The sequence below is a fragment of the Hydra vulgaris genome, chromosome 09 (genome assembly GCF_038396675.1).
Source record: "Hydra vulgaris chromosome 09, alternate assembly HydraT2T_AEP".
Taxonomy (NCBI): domain Eukaryota; kingdom Metazoa; phylum Cnidaria; class Hydrozoa; order Anthoathecata; family Hydridae; genus Hydra; species Hydra vulgaris.
In genome coordinates this window covers 44,730,001-44,751,349 of record NC_088928.1, presented here as the reverse complement: position 1 = coordinate 44,751,349, position 21,349 = coordinate 44,730,001, and the positions used below count along the sequence as shown (strand labels likewise).

Below are 21,349 nucleotides of genomic sequence, written 5' to 3'. Positions count from 1 at the left end.
TTACTTTTTTGGTGGCATCATATAAATTATTAATATTTTATGTTAATCTAAAATTAAGTGTTTACATATACAGTGCTGGCAAAAAGTCTTGCAACAAGGCATAATTTTACACAAATCAATGTTTGCAATGTGTACACAAATGCAAAAAGTCTTGCAACATCATAATTACTTTTCATAATTACTTCCAAAAACAATAATACTTTAAAAAATATTATATTTTCACCAAAAACAAGTTCAATTATTTTTATTACATTGTATAATTATTTTAAACAGATGTACTATTAATATACATGATGGTAGGATATCCTTTGTTTATATATTATACTATTAATATACACATGGTAGGATATCATTTGTTTTTTAACACAGCACTATTTCGTTTGGGCATGGATTTGGCAAGATTTTCACATAGTCCTGATGTAATTTCTGTACACCATACATGACGAATAGCATTTTTTAAACCATCTAATGAACTGCAGTTCTTAGCAGATACATGCTTCTTGATTAACATCCAAAGATTTTTAATTGGGTTGAGATCAAGCAACTGTATGTTTTTTGATCCAAGCCACTGCTTCACAGACTTCGCAGTGTGGCATGGTGCTGAATCATGTTGAAAAATTGTGCACTGATGAATAATCATGAAATTGATTAGAGATTCATCCAAAACGTTGAGGTACTTTTTTGCATTCATAGTTTTTCCTTTGGGCAAAAAGTATAAATCTCCAAGGCCATGAGCAGAAAAACAACCCCACACCATTACAGAAGGTGAATGCTTCACAGTTTTGCATGTGTATTTAGTATTGGTAGGATTAGAACTAGTAGGTCGATGAACAAAAAGCTTAACATCAGAAAACTGACGAAACATGGACTCATCACTGAACATCACCTGTGTCCACTGCTCTTCTGTCCAATCTTGATGCTTCTTGCAGAACTCAATGCGCTTTTTTCTCATCTTTTCAGTTACTAATGGCTTCTTAAATGGCCTTCGTGCAGGTAAGTTTAATTCCACAGAAAGTCTGTGACGGATTGTGTGCTTTGAGACATTAGAAAGTGTTGGTATGCTGTTCTGTAGGTCACCAGAGGTTATTGAAGGATTCATCTTGACCATTGTTACCATACTGAGGTCAGTACGCTGTGAAGTGACTCTAGGACATCCAGACCTATTTTTAGGAAAGAGGGGGATAACCTGCTTTACAACACGCCAAATTGTAGTGCGTTCAACCATGTAAATTGTTGCAATGTCTGCATGAGACATACCGCTTTTAGCAAGACGTTGAATGCATGCTTTTTCTTCTTTACTAAGCTGCCGAATCTTAGCCATGATTTTCACTGAATTAACTGTTTAAGCTACAAAATTGTCTTTATAAATATATTTATACCTAAAGATAAAAATATAAGATAATAACACTGAGCCTACTGGCGTGGAAACATTGATTTGTGTAAAATTGTGCCTTGTTCCAAGACTTTTTGCCAGCACTGTAAGTATGTTAGATAAAATAATCATAAAAGATTATATTTAACTCTTGAAAATGAAAAATGTATTTTTTATTTTATTTAAAATTTTTTTTATTTTTTATTCAAAACAAAATTTGTTCACAAAAAAAAATAGTTTTTAAATATAAAATTGTACACAAAAAGTGAAATGTAAGATATTTTGAAAATACCCACTAAAAACCCGCTTTTTGTTGAAAAAAAAAAAATACTTTGAATGCTTATTTATGAAAAGAGCCCCTTAAACTTAAGTTGTAGAACTCATTACTATGATATTGAATAGTTGATTTTTTAAATTGGTTGAAATTTAAGGGTTTTTAGGAAAATTTCACCACAAGCTGGGTGAAGTTTTCCTAAAAACAGGGCAAAAATTAACCCTTTTACCCTCTGTGGACACCTTTTCAATAATCAAAAAAATTTTCGTAAAAAATTTTAAGTACTAATTTGGGGTCAGGGCAGATCTTTTCAAAATTTTGAATAACTCTAATATATATGAATGTATATATGTATGTATATATAATTAATATCATTAATTATTAAATAAAAAATTGAAATGCTTTAATATGAATGTAAGATAAAATAAGAAATATCCTTATTTTATCTTAAAATGCACTAATTTAATATTATTTTTTTAGGTGAAAAAAGGGGGAAAATATTCAATTGACTTCAAATCAGTATGCTGCAATTAGTTAAGGAACCGGTAAGCAAGCTGTTAAAGATTTGACAATTGAGGTTTTGTGGGGTAAAGTTTTATCAAGTCATTAATTGATGTAATTTAGCCAAAGGTAGCATATCTAAGCCAGCTTTGGACTCAAAGAAGGTTTAGGACATATTAGGTATTGATTTTATAATATTTTATTTGGCACCACTATTTCCCCTTGTTTTGTATAATAAATCAGTATTCTGCAATTAGTTAAGGAACTGATTGGCAAGCAGTTGAAGATTTGACAACTGAGGTTTTTTGGGGTAAAGTTTTATCAAGTCATTCATTGACAAGAGTTCAATGTAATTCAGCCAAAGTTAGCATATCTAAGCCAGCTTTGGACTCAAAGAAGGTTTAAGACATATAAGGTATTGATTTCATAATATTTTATTTGGCACCACTATTTCCCCTTGTTTTGTTCAATAAATATATAACTTTTAGTTTATTCATATTTTTGTTTTCAAACTTCTTAGCTGAGCGATTTCAAAGGGAAAATTATACTATGTCATGTTAAGCAATTACTGCAAAGTGTAATGATGAAAGCAAACTTGCAAAACAAAGTATTGAATATTTTAAGAAAACTATTGTTGATAAAGAACATTATATTAATAACAATAATAATTAATATATTTATTAACAAGAACTGCTTGCTGACTCAATCAATATTATGTTATTCTTTTTCGGGTTTTTTTTAATGAATTTAATTCATTAGTTTTAATTAAATTAGGAGCTAAAAGATAATGTATGTAGGAAAACCCTAGAGGAAAATACCCTTTGACGACTGCAAATGACAATCCTATATGATTTTAAACAGGATTGAATAGGATTCCTGTACATATAGGATATTAATATCATATAGTTTTATATGTACATAATTCCTATTCAATTGAGTAGGATTTCTGTAAATGTAAAACTATAGTATATATTTTACATTTGGTGTCATATAGGATAAAACTCCTATAAGTTTTGGAACAGGATTGAATAGGATTTCTGTATGCCCATACATATAGGACTTTTATATACTGTGTCTTATAGGATAGGACTCCTATAAGATTTTGTTCCGATTTCTTATAGGAATGTTCTATATCCTTTTTATAGGATATCCTATAAGACTTTTTGACTAGGGAAGTAAAAAGAATGAGACTTTGGGGAATGAAGAGTCAAGCGAGAATAAGTTTTGGTCAATGAAAATAGAGATAAAAGCTCCTTTAAGCAGTGGCCATGATAGTATTTGTAGAAAAGAGAAACAGACACAACCTTACAATAATGGGAGAGAGAGTCAAGCTTGGCAGATAGAGCAGCTATTTTTACAACTATATTTACAATGCATTTTACAACTATATTTACAATCCATTGTTAAACTTTGCCTAGACGAGAAAGAGCATTATTAGAAGAACCAGGCAAAATATGACAACAGTTTCCATAGAGGAATGAATAAGAGATTTGTAGAGGTAAAGGATGAAATCAGGAGTAAGAAAATCAAGAAGCAACTTTAGCAGATGCTAACTTTGCAATGGATTGTATATATGGTTTATATGAGAAGTCAGTAGTTAACAACAATCCAAGAAGATTCAATACTGTTAACATTCCTCAATATAGGAATGTTAACAGTATTGAAATAATTGTTTTCAGAAAATAACTGAGTTTTGCTGGAGTTAAATATCACAAGCCACTGCAAGCCCAAAGCTGTTTCAGAAAATGGATCAGATTTAAGATACCTGTTTACCTGGCTACCTGTTTTAAGTAATCAAAAAGAGAAGACTTTTTCTCAAAACAGAAGTAAAAATTTGATCTGTGTACAAATAGAGCCTCTTTAAATGTAAGATTGTTAGAAAGATCAATAATGTAGATAAAAAAGCAATGCAGGACCAAAGATAGAACCTTAAGGTATCCCAGAAGTTACTGGAAATGAAAAAGAATGTTGGCCTTTGAGGTAAACTTTAATAAAGTGGTTAGAAAGAAGTGATTTGATAATAAAAAAAAACCTTTTTAGATACACCACATGAAGCAAGCTTATGGAGAAGACCAGCATTCCAAACTTTATAGATAGTTTTAGATATGTCAAGAGCAATAGCTCTTTCCTCACCGTCTCCATCTAATACTGATAAAATTAAGTAGCAAGAAGATCGAAAACCGTATAAAATGTTTGACATTAATTTATTTGACTCAAGATGGGATGTTAGAAATTTGTTGATCAAAGATTCAAAGATCTTGCTAATAACAGAAAGAAGACTTGTGGGATGATAGAAAATAAGAAATTCTAATAAGAGAAAAATACTATCAGATTTATAATATTTACTATAAATAAAGTTATAAAACCGCTGTAGTGAGCTGTATAAAGACTCAAAACTTGTATACTGTAAAATAACTTCTAGCTAAATAAAAAACTAAAAAATATTCCCTGAGTTTTCCCTGATTTTAAAGATTTAAAAAAAAATTCCCTGATTTTACCAGGTATTCCCTGATTTTCTAAATTTTTAAAACTTTTCCCTGGTTTTCCAGGTTTTCCCTGAGTGCCTTGAACTCTGTATTAAGTGGATATCAGCTGTTATTGTTATATATAAAAGACTCTTCATTTGTTTATATATGCATCAACTCTTCTAAAGTTAATAACATACAACTCAATAATTGTATAGTTGAACAATCACTAACAGTTGAAATGCAATCATTATTAGGTCTAGGTTGCTCAAGTTTTTGCTGTTTTCGTGGTTTTTAAACATCTTCACTTCCAACTAGGCTGCAAGCAACCACAATTAGAGTTGGGAATTACAGGAAAAGAAAATATGAAGTTTATAAAGCAAGATAACAATTGACAGAGAACTGACAAAGATTTATAGAAAAGAAAAAGAGAAGCAACATTACAACAATGTTTGTAATGTGATATTGATTAATGGGGTTAAAAGAGTACAAAAATGGAAAAAGTTTGGAAATGTTATAACACTTTTGGTATTGTTGTTATAGATTTAATTTTTTTTCAGCATTATTAGTACAATCAAGACCTACCTGTTACTGCAATTGGATTTTGAAAACATGTAACTAGTAAGTGATAAACTTTTAATTTGCATGTCGAAATGTATCAAAAAAAAGTGTCTTTGAACTTTTCTCTGTGAAGAAAATTTGGATGTATTAATCCAAATTATAACATTAGTCACAGATAACTAATTGATGCGTTATTTATAAATCAATTTCAACTGCATTATTTCTTTTTGAACTTTTTTCCAAATATGTATTTGACCTATGATTTTGGGGCTAATTGAGGCCATTTACAAAAACTCTTGGAAAACAGTTCAGAGATATATTTCTTTAATTACAACACAAATATAGTGTCAAATTGACAACAATATATCAACAGTATATTTTTTTACAGGTTTAAAGTGAAAACATTTTAATTCATTGAACAATCAGATTTTGGTTGCATTGACTTTATAGATCTGTTTTCAAATTCACCGCTAGTTGATCATATACCTTAAATATGGTTCAAACGTACAAAAGAAAAGTTGGTGCCAGAGCATATAATGATTTCAGCAGTGAGAATTTAAAACTTACATTTGCTGCAATAAAATCTGGTGAATTGAGCTATCATTATGCAGCTGATCACTTTAAAATAAAGCAACACTCCAGACAAAAATTACCAAAGGAAATGACAAGAAACACAAAATGGAAATCCTACAGATTTTTCACAAGAAGAGGAGTATCCAAGTTTGGGTATCCATTGAGAGTTTATGATCTAAGAATTGTAGTAAAACCTTATCTTGACAGGAATAGTCATACAGTGAAATGTTTCAAAAAAAACATGCCAGGTAAAGAGTAGTCAAAGTCATTTGATAAAAGAAATAGAGAATTTAGAGAGATCTCTAGAGATTTGACAGAGAGATTTGCAAACAATATTAAAAGAGCAAGAGCAGAGATCATCAGAGAAATCGTCAACAGTTACTATGATAACTTGGAAAAGGAAATAGAAGGAGTGCCACCTCAAAACTTATGGAACTTCGACAATACTAACCTCACCAACGATCCTGGCAACAAACTAGTTATTATGAAGAAAAGTGTAAGGTATCCTGAAATAATTATGAATGATAGTAAATCAGCCATTTCAATTTCTAATCCTCATCATTACTTCCATTTCCATTGGATGATTAGGATTGGAAATTGTAGCAGCACAATGAAAGGAAATCAATGGAGAAGAGTATGGCTTGGTGGAATTGTCAAGAGATTTTCTTTTCGTTGTTGTTTTGTTATGTTCTCAAAATTACGTTTAATTCGGACCGTAGAGAAAACTTTACTTTTTCAGAAATTTTGATTTAGATATGGTCTCAAAGTTTCCTTTAATTCAGACCGTAGAGAAGACTTCTTCTACGATTTTTTTTTCCGCTTCGTACATTGTTTTTATTTCTCAACATATTATTGTTATCACCCGAAATAATTTTTTAACCACTCATTTGGATTAAATTTATTTGGTCTTATTTTAGTATTTAGCTAATCTTTTTACAATATTTTTAAATATATGATTGATTGGCTGATTTTCATATTATTACTATTATCAAGAAACTTTTATGCTATATTATCTTACATTTATTACTCAGCTTCATTTGAACTTTCACATGCACAATTTTCGTCTTTTATTATTATTCAGAGAATTTCTTGTATCCTTCACTGCATGTTTAAATCTTTACATTTTTGCAGGCGAAATATATTTTTTTTTCTACTTTCATATATTATTTGATTTTAAGTTATGATTTTAAGTTGCGCAGGTTGTTTCATTTTCTTACACTTTAGATTGGTTAACAAAATTCGAATGAAGTATCTATGACAGCGTTAGAGTTTTTTGAAGACTCTATTGCGTTTTATTTAATTTTAAAAGGTTGTTAAAAGGGTATATTGCCATTTGATTGTTTTTGGTTTATTGGTGCTATTATTTAATTATTTTTATTTATATTGTGCAGTAGATCAACACTTTTTATATCATATCATCAAAAAAAAATTAGTGTTTTACAAATTTGGATGTGGTTGGGTTTTGGCAACTTGTAGTGAATCCTTTTTTACTGCAGTATGGAATAGGCGTTAGTCGCGGGGTAAAGCATAAGTGGCGATGACGTTTATCTGACGAAATAAACTAGTTATTAGTGCTGATCCTCATCAAAACGCCATTAATAATAGACGCGACTCTGAGATGTTTATTACTTAATCACTACACAAATTATGTTTACACATTGGCATTAATGTTTTTTTTCCATTCTGAGGCCTTTCATTGTTGTATGCATACTTTTTATTTTTTAATCTATTTTTTGTTTTATTTATTTTTTGTTTTATTTATTTTTTGTTTATCTTCGTTCATATTAGTATTTATATAACAATTAATTTTTTGTTATTTTTAGTACTGTTTAGGTGCATTGTCTGTCTTATTTATATTTTAAATATTCCTCTATTAATCTTTATTTTTGTCTTGACAACTGTCAAAATATGCTTTGTTTGAAAAATAATTCTCCTTTATTTTAATGTACTTCATTTCTTCCTTCAGGCGTTCACTGCTCGTGTGTGACCATTCAGTGAATTTTATTTATGTCAGAATTATATATATGCCAAAGTTTATAAATAATTTTTTATCCTCATCATTATTTCCATTTTCATTGGAAGTAATGATTAGGATTGGAAATTGTAGCAGCACAATGAAAGGAAACCAATGGAGAAGAGTATGGCTTGGTAGAATTGTCAAGAGGGAATAAAGATTTTATGTCAGCCTGAATCCAAGTAATTACATAAGAATCACAATTATCACCAAGAAAACAAAAGATTTCTACCCAAAGGCCATCACAAAAGTCCCAGTCAGCTATAAGCTAGTTACAAGAGGTATGACAATAAGAGGATTCAGATGATGAAGAAGAATGAAATGATAGTTTTAAAGAGATCAAACCGTGATCATAAGAACCTAAGGGTGAATGTGGAGAAACTGAGCATTGACTAGGATCAGAAACAAGACATAAATCGAGTAGAGAAGGTAAATGATTTGGATTGTTTGGAAAGCAAGTTAAAAAATTGACTATTTGTGTTAGAGATTTTAAATGGCAAAAGTTGTGAACGTCTGCAGAGTCACTGACACTAGAGCCAAGCCATTCAGTGTGATGAGCATTTAAGTCACAAAAAACAATGATATTGACTGAAGGATAAAGAGAAAGGGTTTGGTCAATTGGATCAGAAATGATACCAAAAAAGGTGCAGTCTTAAGATAAAGGAGAGCGATATAGAACAAAGAGAAAGGTGATGGAGTGAAGTGGTGCTAAACGAAAGCACATAAAAGAATAGTCTGTGGATTCAAACCTAGTTTACTGACAAATAGGTGAATTCTCACAAATGTAAATGCCCAGCTAAAGCATGTGGCCATTGGAGTTTTTACGATCTAAAAGAAGATAACCATCATTACTATGATCACAAGGTGAGATGGCTGAACTCAAATTAGTCTTACAAAGAGCAAGTAGGTCTGGTTAAATCTGCAAGAGATGAGACTCAACAGAAGAAAAGTTACTTCAAAGGCCACAAATATTAGTCAATGACGATGCTTTGGTTTGATAATGGTAATGACAATGATGATGGCTTTTTGTGTTTTATAGTTTTTGATACTTTAGTCATTTTTTAAGTTGCCTCAATACTATTAATAAAAACTAAGCAATAATAAAGGGGCTCCAAATGTGGCCTCAACAATCTGCACCAAAAGTCCAAAAAGAGTCACCATTCATGTGCAACACAGCTCTGTTAATATTCTAACATTTTACAGCTTTTGATGGAATCAGCCTCTCTGAGAGCTACCACAGAGTTTTGGAAACCTAATTAGCCGGCCTCAAAACCATAAAACTGAGTTTTAGAGCTGTATCCTCATACTGTCATAAAAACAGAGACACAAGCAAAACCCATGCAATGGATCAAGAAGATCCTGCTTCAACATCCTAAATTGGAAACAATTTATTATAAATATAACTATGACAGCCTGATAGATAAAGATGTGGTGCAAAGATGGTCAACAGATAGAGCCAGCTTACCCCTTAAGTCTTAGCCCTTAAGTATGGTGGTATGTGGTTATTTCAATTAAAGTCACATCAGATATGTGGATTTGGATATTTTACTTTAAAGCGTTTAAAGGTGATAATCACCTTATGCAACTAATTAAGTTCTAACATTTGAAAAAACTTTTCTAACAATCGAAATTCAATCGAGAAAGAGACAAAAATTACCATCGATCTTCTTATCACAGGTAAGCCAAAACATGTTTTTGTACTTGATGCAGATGCACGTCTTGGCCATACACCACAAGGTCACGCTCACTTTATGATCATGTGTGAATATGTAATTGCAAGTACTGATCAAGATTTATCCAACAATAATTTGCCAAGATATATTTGAATTTTGAGAAAATATATGAATATTTCTAGTCAATAAACTGGAGTAACTTGTTTGCTGGCTTATCAGCAAATAATTGTTATGAAATTTTAATTCAAGAATATAATTTAGTCTGTGTTCGATATATAACAACAACTAATTTATTTTGTATTATGAACCTTGGATGACAAATGATATAAAAGCTGATCCACTAAAATGAGACCCCTGGACCAAACAAAAACCTGCTGGACAATTTTCTAACAACAAATGAAAATTAAACTATAAAGCAGCTAGTATAACAGTAAAAAAAATTATAGAGAAGTAGATCTTATTCTTCTTAGTTTTTGAATATGAAGAGACCATTGTTCAAAAAGCAAAATTAATCCCAAAAATATACCACTTTTATGTGAGAAAAACGGAAATGCAAAAATATATCCATGTTTTGAAAAACAATGATGGAATAATCATAACTAAAGGCGAATCTATTTTCAATGTTTTAAATAATTTCTTTCATTTGTTTTATGTTGTGGAACCATCAGATAGACTACCATATTTAAAGAACAACATCAAAAAAGCAAAGCAAAAAAATTCTCAGATCATTCTTTCAATCATGAGCATATCAAAAAGATACTTAAAGCAATTGATCAAATAAAGTCACTGGATTTGATGGCACTCACCCAAGAGTCCTCTGAAATTACTCCTCAAATATGGCTTTACATTTGGCAATAATCTATGATCTTTCACTTAGCACAAGCAATGTGCCTGATTGATAGAGAGAAATAAATTTCACGCCAGTTTTTAAGAAAGACTCTAGGCTGCTGGCTTCAAACTACAGACTTGTCTTGTTATTATCAACTCCTAGAAAAGTAATGGAAACAATTGTTCGGAAGGTTATCATGCATCTCTGCGTAGCCACAGGTATTATCTCGAATACACAACATGGGTTTGTTTTTACATCAAGGTTTACATTAGGCTTTACATCAAGGATACCATGTTGGTGTCATTTTTACAAACTTTGAAAAAGCCTTTGATATTGCCTCACAAAAGACTACTACATAAACATTATGCATGTAATATTCATAGTCAGCTTCTTACATGGATTAAAGCATGGTTAGATGAGGCAGCAAGGAGTCAAATTAAGAAGAAATACATCAGAATAAAAAGAATTAGTGGTGTCCCAGAGAGATCAGTTCTTGGTCCCTCTTTTTTGGTATTGTATAATAATGACCTATTGGAGAGTGTTGTGCTGATGTTACTTTTTTAAAAATATTTATTGTATTAGGCATCCTATATTTTTTAAATATTTAAAACTTAAGTGACATTTAAAATGAGATTATTCTCAGAGACAGGTAACATTTTTGATAAAAAAGAGCTATTTTATTGTCCAAAACTTGATAGCAACTCTTTTTGCACCACAATATTCTTAAACCTCCAGAAATCCTTACATAATTGATTACTGCAAATAAAATTACATTGTGTTTGTTTAGAAAACTGTATTTGTTTACCTAAGTTTATCTATTGTTCTTCAATGCCCTGTAGGATTATGATTTTTTGATTTAATTTACAGTCAGTATCTTAAAAAAAAGAAAAAAAAAATGCCGGCATTCCGCCCTGAAATATTGTAATTCCAGTCATAAAAAAGGAATGCTGATACTATTTCTTAACAAGTCATTGTTGTATAATTACTTGTAGTAAGTAAATAACTGAGTTTTTCTGGAATTAAAGTTCACAAGCCACTGCAAGCCCCAATCTGTTAGAGAAGCAAGATCAGATTCAATATCAGCTGTCTGTTCTAAGCAATTCAAAACGGAAGACTTTTTGTCAAGACAGAAGTATAAAATTGAGTTGTCAGCAATAGAACTACTTTAGATGTAAAGTTGTCAGAAAAGTCATTAATGTAGATAAGAAACAAAACAGAACCAAGGATAGACCCTTGAGGTACCCCACTATTTTTTGTTTCCAGAAGTTACTGGAAACAAAAAATAGTGTTGACCTTTGAGTATGAATTTAATAAAGCGGTAAAAAAAGAAAGGATTTGATAATCTCAAAAACATTGCCAGATGCACCATTTGAAGCAAGCTTATGTAGGCATATTTCTTATAAATGCATAAATGCACATTATGCTCACAACACACTAAAGAACCACAAGTTGCATTGGTGATGGTTTGTCGTTAACCAATAGGAAAATTTCTTAAATGGGCAATATACATTAAATATACATTAAATGTTCAATATACATTAAATCATTAATATACATTCATTCATTATTTACTTAGACTATAGCTACAACATCACTTGCAATATGTACGCAATGACAATTTCGAACATATAGAAAATAAAAAATTCAAGTATGAACAGACAATTGAAGTATGAAAAAATAATTGCATGATTGAAGATACCTAACACGAATGTTCATGGTATATTTTGATATTGATATATCATGATTTATCATTTAATGCATCAACTCAATAGATTGTCTAAATTACCACTCGAAAAACCAACCACATAATACACAATTTGGCTGTGGAAGACATAGATTTGAGGTTCACAATTACTTACTCAATTAGTAAATTTAGTATCTGCACATTTTGAAGACGCCTTGCTTAAGTCTTTAATTTTCAAACATGCTCTAATATATTAAATCCATGCCTTTTTCAAAAAATTATTTGAAATTGCCTTAAATTTTCTTAAAAAATGAAGCGCCATTGAAAACTAGTTGGTAAAACTGAAAGAAGAAGTTTATAGTTTATTAAGTTGGTTGACAGAAGACTTGAAAGGTTGTAGGTTGTATGAGTCATGAAAACATGAAGATGGGAGAAAGTTCTAAAGGGTTGAAGTGTGGGGGTAGAAACTTGACAAGTAAAAGATTTAAGGGATGCTGGGACAGAAATAAATAAAATAATGTGACTGCTGAATAATGAGTCAAGCATGAACAAGATTGAATGAACTAGATACCTTTGAGCAAGCATGATAATATTTGTTAAAAATTTTGCAGAAAAAGCAGGTCTGACTATATTTACAATGCTTTTTCGGACCTTTTCTCGAAGAAAAAAAGCATTATTAGAAGAAACAGTACAAATATGACAACAGTATTCCATACAGACGCGAACAAAAGATTTGTAGAGGTAGAAAATAGAATAAGAGATTTGTGAAAATGGCAAGCACAATAAAGAGATGTTAACTTGCAATAAATTGTATATATATATATTTTTTTTTTTTTTTTTTTTTTTTTTTTTTTATTTCACCTCCCCAAGGCCCAGAAGGCCACTACAGATGAGGAGGCTGGATATATGGATTCCATGAGAGGACAGTACAAGAAGACGTAAAAAAGAGGAAACAGTGAGAGGGTTGCCATTCATTGATATATGAATGTTGACAGGATTGCAATAGTTGTTTTCAGTAAATAACTGAGTTTTTCTGGAATTAAAATTTACAAGTTACTGCAAGACTCAATCTGTTACAGAAGTGAGATCAGATTCCAGATCAGCTGCATATGATACACAACCGAAAAGAGAAGACTTGTCAAAACAGGAGTATAAAGTTGTTAATAAATACCAATCTTTTTTAAAAACTTTGTACCTTTCACTGATACTTAAACTATAAACCTAGTTTAATGTAGCATTAACCGGACAAAGGTTATAAAATTGCCAAGTTAACATAAACAAGTTATAAAACCTAATTCGAGCCAGTGATCAAATTCCAGCCATATTTTAAATTTAATATTTCTGTCTTGGTTTCTGCTTTATGCTTGTAAATGCAACTTTTTTGAAACTGGTATGAACTCAGCCAATAAAAAAAAAAACTTAATTTTAGGTGACGGGTGTTTATAATAAGGAGTAACATCATAACAAATATTTATCTCATAAAGTACTACTTTAGATTTGAAATATTATGTAAGCATCCAGTTTGAAGATTGAATGTTATCTATTTTAAACTATAAATATATTTCCAGGGCTGCAAAGTCGGAATCACAGAGTATAGAGTTGTCAGCAAATAGAACTTTAGATGTAAGATTGTCAGTAAGATTATTAATGTAGATAAAAAACAACACAGGACAGAACACATGATAGAACCTTGAGGTACTCTAGAAGTTACTGGAAATTAAGAAGAATGCTGGCCTTCAAGGATGACCTTAATAAAGCAGTTAGAAGGAAATGATTTGATAATCTTAAAAATTTTCCCAAATACAGAATATATAGCGAAAATATTGAGAAACTTATAAAGAAAACTAGCTTGCTGAATATCAAGAGCAATAGCACTTGCCTCCATCAGATGCACAATAGAATCTTTTAGTCACAGCAGTTAGCAAGCCAGCAACAGGTCAGAATAAGAAGATTGAAAACCATAATTATTATCAGAGAGTAAGTTATTAGGCTCAAGATGAGATGTTATAAATTTGTTCAAAGTCCCAAAGGCCTTGCTAATATGAGAGAAGACTGATCAGACGATAGTTGGAGGAGTCAGAACATGCCATTTTCTAGAAGGCAGAAAAACAAGATCCAGTCAAGCACTTATACAAATACTTTAGAGAGAATTGAATAGAGTTCTTGTGAATAACTTTATAAAACTATAACAGAAATGTTGTCTGGAGCACAAGCCATAAAATAGTTTAATTAAGAAATGGGAGAAGTAATAAGATCAGACTCATGAAAGCCAGAAATCCAGAGCTTAATTTTTGAGATAAGATAAAAGATAGTGGGAACAATGGAGCTTAGCATCAGACAAAAATTACTAATAAATATGAGAACATGTTAAAATAAAAATAAAAAATAATTTTAAAGCAACCTATAAAATTAAATTGCAACTTAAAGGTAAATTAAAAAAAGGATCAGAAACTTTATTTTTAAATAATTTATTTAAATACAAAACAATGCAAAATGTTTATTTTGCATATAAATAAGTTTTTGTTAAAAACTTTTTATAGGGAATATTTAAATTCTGCATAAGACACTTGTTTTAATGTTTAAAGTATTTCAATTTTATACTATTATGAGTGCATATCGCTTTACAAATTTTGGTAAAGGCTTTTTGTCCTTAATAATTTCTTTAAGTTAGTAAGTCAGCAAAAAGTAGGATTCTTTTAAGTTAGTATGCAAACTACAATTTTTATTAACTACTCAGTGAAATAAATATAAAAGTAAACTTAGTAATCTTTATATTTTCTTTTGTTTAACATTACCATTTAAATTTCAAATTTCTCATTTTGTTGTGCAAAACTGCAACTAGTAAAAAAATATATATATAAATTAACACTACAGAAATTATAGTCTAAAACTACAGAAATTTATGTGGACATGAAATTTTATTATTTTGTCTTTATTTTTTCAAAAGATTAAAGGGAGAAAAAAGTTCTTTAACAAAATGTTAGGTTTTAGGATTTATTTATTATTTAGTTGTCTGCTCTTTGTTTATGAAGTATTGTAGAGTAATGTTTTAAATCCAAGTTTATTGAATAAAGAAATTTCAAAAAGTTCCAAAGGTTTTTGCTTTAAACACTTTAAAAGTTTATTGTTTTATTTTTAGGATGAATCTATAGTGTTCCTGCCACAGAAATGAAAAAAACAACAAAAAAAGTAATAAATGAATGTTTTACTTGTAAAAAAGTCTCTGTTAGAGCAGTTTAAGTTAGGCATAAAAAGAGCCTTACTTTGTTGCGTGTCAACAAAAAAACATTGCTTGCGACCGTTATGATTAAAGAAGAAATTTTATTTGCTATTAGGCATAAAGATTGAACAATGGTCTACCGTCAATGAGATTGGAGAAAAGCAATTTTTTTTTTACAGGTAGTGGCCAACTTGTGAGCCCATTGCCCCCATGGTTCTAAACAATTTAATCTCAAATACATGCAAAGAATTGTCAAACATTGTGCGCAAGTATAATTTGGGGTTCCTTTAGTACTTATGGTGTTTCTCGGCCCAAACAGGGCAGAGGAACACTATAAGTACTTTCTAAAAATGAAACAACAAATTCTGAATGCTATATAAGGTTTTTTTTAAAGCAAAAATTTGAGATCCAAAAGGTAAAAAATAAAAATAAAATGGTAGCCAAGCAACCATTATTTTAGGAATGTGAGAAAAGGTAATTAAAACTATTATAAATTAATTATCAAAAGTAATAATTGAATGTTTAAGTTTTAATTGGCAACACAATGATATTTATTAAAGAATAATTAGTGTAGTGTAACAATTATCAAAATAAATTTAAAAAAATAAAAAAAGAGCTCCCAACAACCCATTTTAAAATTTTCTAAAAGAAAGATATTTTAGTCATCACTAGTAAAGTAATAAATAAGAGTGTAAAATATTTTTGAACTTTTTTGAAATCCTATATAAACATAAAAGATTTTATGAACTATAAATCTCTTTTCTCTGATGATAATAAAAAATGCTCTTCTAGTTAAGTCAACACCTTCAAATGTATCAATTAATACTGGTAAGATAATATCTTTATATGCAGCAAATACTAAGTAGATGTAAGTTAACACCTTCATATGTATCAATGAATACTGGTAAGATTATATTTCTTTATATGCATCAAATACTAAGTAGAGGTAAGTTAACACCTTCATATGTATCAAATAATACTGGTAAGTTATTATCTTCATATATATCAAATACTATTAGCATATTAATATCTTCATATATATCAAAGTTGTGAATAGTCAAGAAGATAGAAGGATGTAATGATTTGTTTAAAAAATTACATCAATATGGTGTTTAAAAACAACTAAAAAGTTGAGAGAAACCCTTTAATTTTCAAAACTAGAACTTTATTCTTTTCTTTTAATTTTATGCAATGCATGCATAATATCTTAATTTTGCAATCAATGCTGGTTATCTACAGCATAAAATAAACAATAATAACAATAAAATTTATAAGTGTTTAATATTTATTTTCAAGTTACAAAAAAATATTATTAAATATTAAAATGAAAATATATAATTACTTCTCCACATTCTTTCTCTCCAAATTTATGATGACATCTTGGGTTAAGGTTAGAATTCCCATCATTGAAAGTTAAACCTATCCACAGTCGCATCACAATTTCAAAGTATTCTTCAGGATTTTTATAAACACCACCTGACTTATTACTAGGTACCTTCATAACAGGTAACAGAGTAGGTTGAAATAACTCTACATTAGCGAGCCAAGATACATTAACATTTTGCCACGATGAACATTCTGATGCAGTCTCAATCAAAGATGTTGAATTTTCTACTGTTTTTAATGTTTTTACGGCTTTTATGACCCAAGGTTTATCTAAGGTACTCATAGTTTCCATAATAGATTGTATGGTCTTAAAATGGTCTGGTACTTCGGCCTTTAAAAAACTAATTGATAAACTCAACATTTTTTTAAGCTCTATTTTCACAATTTCTGTATCTTCCTTCCATTCAATCGATAGAATTTTCTAAAATAAAAATTTTTTATAAATCTAACAAATATTCTATTATTAAAAATGGTTTACATTGAGTCTTTTTACCTAAAGAGACCAATACTTGATTTTTTTTTTTAAATAAATTTTTTCAAAAATGGCTAATCAAAAATTATGTATAACAATAAATACAAACAAAAAACGTTTATGAACTTTTATGAGCTAGATAACAGTCAATCAATAATATATACTATAGATATGTATAGATATGCATACTATAGATATGTATAGATATGTATACTATAGATATGTATAGATATATATACTATAGATATGTATAGATATGTATACTATAGATAGGTATAGATATATATACTATAGATATGTATAGATATGTATACTATAGATATGTATAGATATATACTATATGAATAAAAGATTCCAAAACCTTTATCAAATTGTAGCAATAACTGCAAATGAACTTGTTTCTTTTTAAAAATAATACTTTTAATACAAGAAATTTTTTTAACTAAATTAAAAAAAAAATATGCTTAAAAAAAAATATGCTTAAAAGAAAATATAAATCAAGAATAAAGAAAATTTTTTACAAAAATCATAGACCAAGTAGTCTTTTACACTATATTTAATAAGATTTTTAAGTTTGTTTACTTTCTGAACTTAATATATATATATATATATATATATATATATATATATATATATATATATATATATATATATATATATATATATATATATATATATATATATATATATATATATATATATATATATATATGTATACTTATAGTAAAGGGCTTAGATATACAGTCTGTGGTAAAAAACAGCAGTCTATCAAATAATAATAAAAATAAAAAAATGGTTTTTCTGGTCTATAAAATAATTTTTTTTTTTTTAAATTCCAAAACTGACATTTTATGGTTAAAGCCTAAAATCGAGCATGCAAGAGTATATATACATACATACATATATATATATATATATATATATATATATATATATATATATATATATATATATATATATATATATACATATATATATACATATATATATACATATATATATACACATATATATATACATATATATACATATATATACACATATATATACATATATATATACATATATGCAAGAGGATATATGCATACAAGTACATATATGCAAGAGTATATATATATGCAAGAGTATATATGCATCTAAGAGTATATATGCATACATATATATTTATATATACATATATATATATATATACATATACATATATATATACACACATATACATATATACATATATATATAATACATATATGTGTATATATATATATATATAAATATATATATATATATATATATATATATATTATATATATATATGTATATATATATATATGTATATATATATATATATATATATATATATATATATATATATATATATATATATGTATATATATATATACATATATATATATATATATATATATATATATATATATATATATATATATATATATATATTATTAATATATATATTATTTTATCACAGCACTAAACAAATATTATTTTGAACAATTAGTACATCAAAATTTAATAAAGAACCAGCCTTCTTAAACAGCGAATGCAAGATTTTAAAATGTACATTAAAAAATTTTAAGCTATGCACTATGTACCTTTAGTTCGTCAACCATTTTACCACATCATTGGGTACAGTATAGAACATTAAAACATTGATGTTTTGTAAATCGAAAAATGTTATTTATATTTTGTTATGTAATGGATGTGATGGAAAAACAACATATATTAAAAAAATTAACAAACAATGATTTAGAACTAATTTTTTATCTATAAACTAAATGAGTGAGATCAAACCAAAAAAATAAACAAGTAAATTCAAACAACACTAAATTTATTAAGTGCCACACTTTTTCTTATTTATTGCTTCTTGATCCAGCATACTATTAAAAATTCAAGTATAATTAGTTTTTTCATTTAAAGGGTTTTTAAGTTGATCTTTTCATTCAATTTTTTCGTTCAAATTATTTTGCAACATGATGAAGTGACAGGGAAAAGTTTGGTTTATCAAGTTGAATTATATCTCCAAAGTAAAGTATACACTTTTTCTTGGAAAAAAAATATTTTATATAATTTATTAATTTTGAATGGTATTAGAATAATTTAAGTTTAAATTTTTACAATTTAATTTTAATCACTTATTTAATTTTTGAAATAAAATTTTTCTTCATTTTAAAATACTTTTAACTACAAAAAATCATGATGCCATGTAACTATAAAAAATGTTTAGGATTTAAATAAAACTTTCTTCCTCACTTGCACTACTTTCAAAATCTGTATATTGTTACTGTAGGTAGATCTAATGGGTGATTCTTAAAAAATAGCTCCACAAAGGGCAATGGCTTATGTGTAAATGTTAAAACAATAACATATGACACAATATGTAATTACAAAAAAAAATGTATTAATCAAAAATAATTTTTCTTTAGTTATAAAAATGAGCTCAAAAAAAGTTGATGTAAGAAAATGCATGTACAAGCTCTATAAAAATAATATTTCATAAGAAAAACTTTTTAATTTAAAACTGTTTCATTTTAAAGTTGAAAAAACTTTCAATCATTTTAAAACGGAAAATGTTCCAAAAACATCTGTATAATGTATAATTAAAGATTTGAAAGTGAATGCAGAAAATATAAAAATATTTTGATAAGAAACAACACAAAAATAATAAGTAAAGTCTACCAGCTCGCTGCTTCTTTTGCTTTTGCGAGCTACCAGCTCGCTGCTTCTTTTGACAACAATCTCAAATCAATTATTAGAAAAAGAGCAAAAAAATTCAAAATTTCAACCACACGCACTTATAAATTGTTAAAAACAAAGACAAACATCAAATATAGTCATTGAGAGTCAATAGAAATATAGTGTTTGGGAATGATGGGTGTTACTCCAGTGACCCTAAGAATGCTTCTCCAGACCTCAAAAACAAAAGAAAAGCTAAATTTGGAAAGTATTGATATGGCTCGCAATTAGTCCCAAAGGTATGACTAACCAGTAATCAAGAAATCTATTGTCTATTCTGTTATTATTAATACAAAAAAAATTGCATTGAAAATATTTTGATTTTGTTCATGCGTGATAAAAATTACACTTTTTGGCCTGAGTTTGACTTTGGCTTATTATGCCAAAAATGTCATTGCTTTGCCAGAGAGTGAAAGTCTTAATTATGTTCTTAAGAATGATAACCCTGCTAACTGTCCTAATATAGACCAATCAAAGACTTTTGGAGTTATTTGAATGATTTAGGCTACAAGGAAAAGTGGGAAACCAAAAATGTTCAAAAATTAATTGGAAGAATTAAGTATTGTTTAAAAAAAAATAACTACAGAAGTAGTACAGCAGTTTTCAAGCTCGGCTAAAAGAAAATTGAATGCAGTTTGTCTTAAAGGATTACCATAAAAGAATTGATTAATGTTTTATATGTACATAAGTCCAACAAAATAATCTTAAGTTGATTTTTTTTAAGCATACATATGCTTTTTTTTAATGTTTTATTGTAATTCCATTTTTGAAGGGAATACCCACTATGCTTGATTATTAGTATTGATCCTTGCTATGCCATTGGATATTACAGATGTTGCTACAGTTTCCATTCAATTAAATTTATAACTATTTTATTTATATTTAAAATATTTTTTAAAATTTTTGTTAAAATTATTTAACAAATTTATTTAGCAAAATTACTATATACAAAAAAATATGTAATGTTCCTATGGTTACTATGGGCAACTATTGTAATTGATGAATTTATTTTAATACAGGAAATACTAATTAAATATATTATGCTTTTGATTATGTAAATGCTTTTCATATGATAATAATTCTCCAAAAGCTCTCCTCTTACAGTGGATCAGGTAACATCCTTAAGATTATTGAGTCCTTCCTTACCAATCGTAGTATAAAAGTTGTACTCAATGGATGGCACTCTTCTTCATATCCTGTGGCTGGTGAATTTTAACTCGTATAAAAATCAATTTTTTCTAGCTAATCATTATCGCATTAATCTAGATCTTCCTATATTTATGATCAGAAATGTACTCAATGAGTCATCTTCATTACATCTTCTTGGATTAACTCTTACTTCCAATCTTTCTTGGAAACCATATATCAAATTGATTGCAAAATTAGCATCTGCTAAGGTTGTATTTCTTAATTGTGCTAGCAATTTTCTTACTCTGGATTCTTTTCTTTATTTCTGTAAATCTCCAATTCATTCTTGTATGGAATACTGTTGCTATATCTGGAGCGGATCTTTGAATGATACTTTTTCTCTTTTAAAAAAGTGCAAAAGCGTATTGTAAATATAGTTGGATCTG

At 28.4% G+C, this 21,349-nt stretch overlaps 1 protein-coding gene across 1 annotated transcript in view; it reads right to left on the bottom strand.

The window, feature by feature from the left end:
• Positions 1–21,349, bottom strand: part of LOC100206283 (uncharacterized) — a 156,928-nt gene that overhangs the window by 109,261 nt on the left and 26,318 nt on the right. Inside the window, exon 4 of the mRNA XM_065805859.1 lies at positions 16,509–16,973. Within this exon, the coding sequence (XP_065661931.1) occupies positions 16,509–16,973 (465 nt within the window). The remainder of the gene's footprint in view (positions 1–16,508; positions 16,974–21,349) is intronic.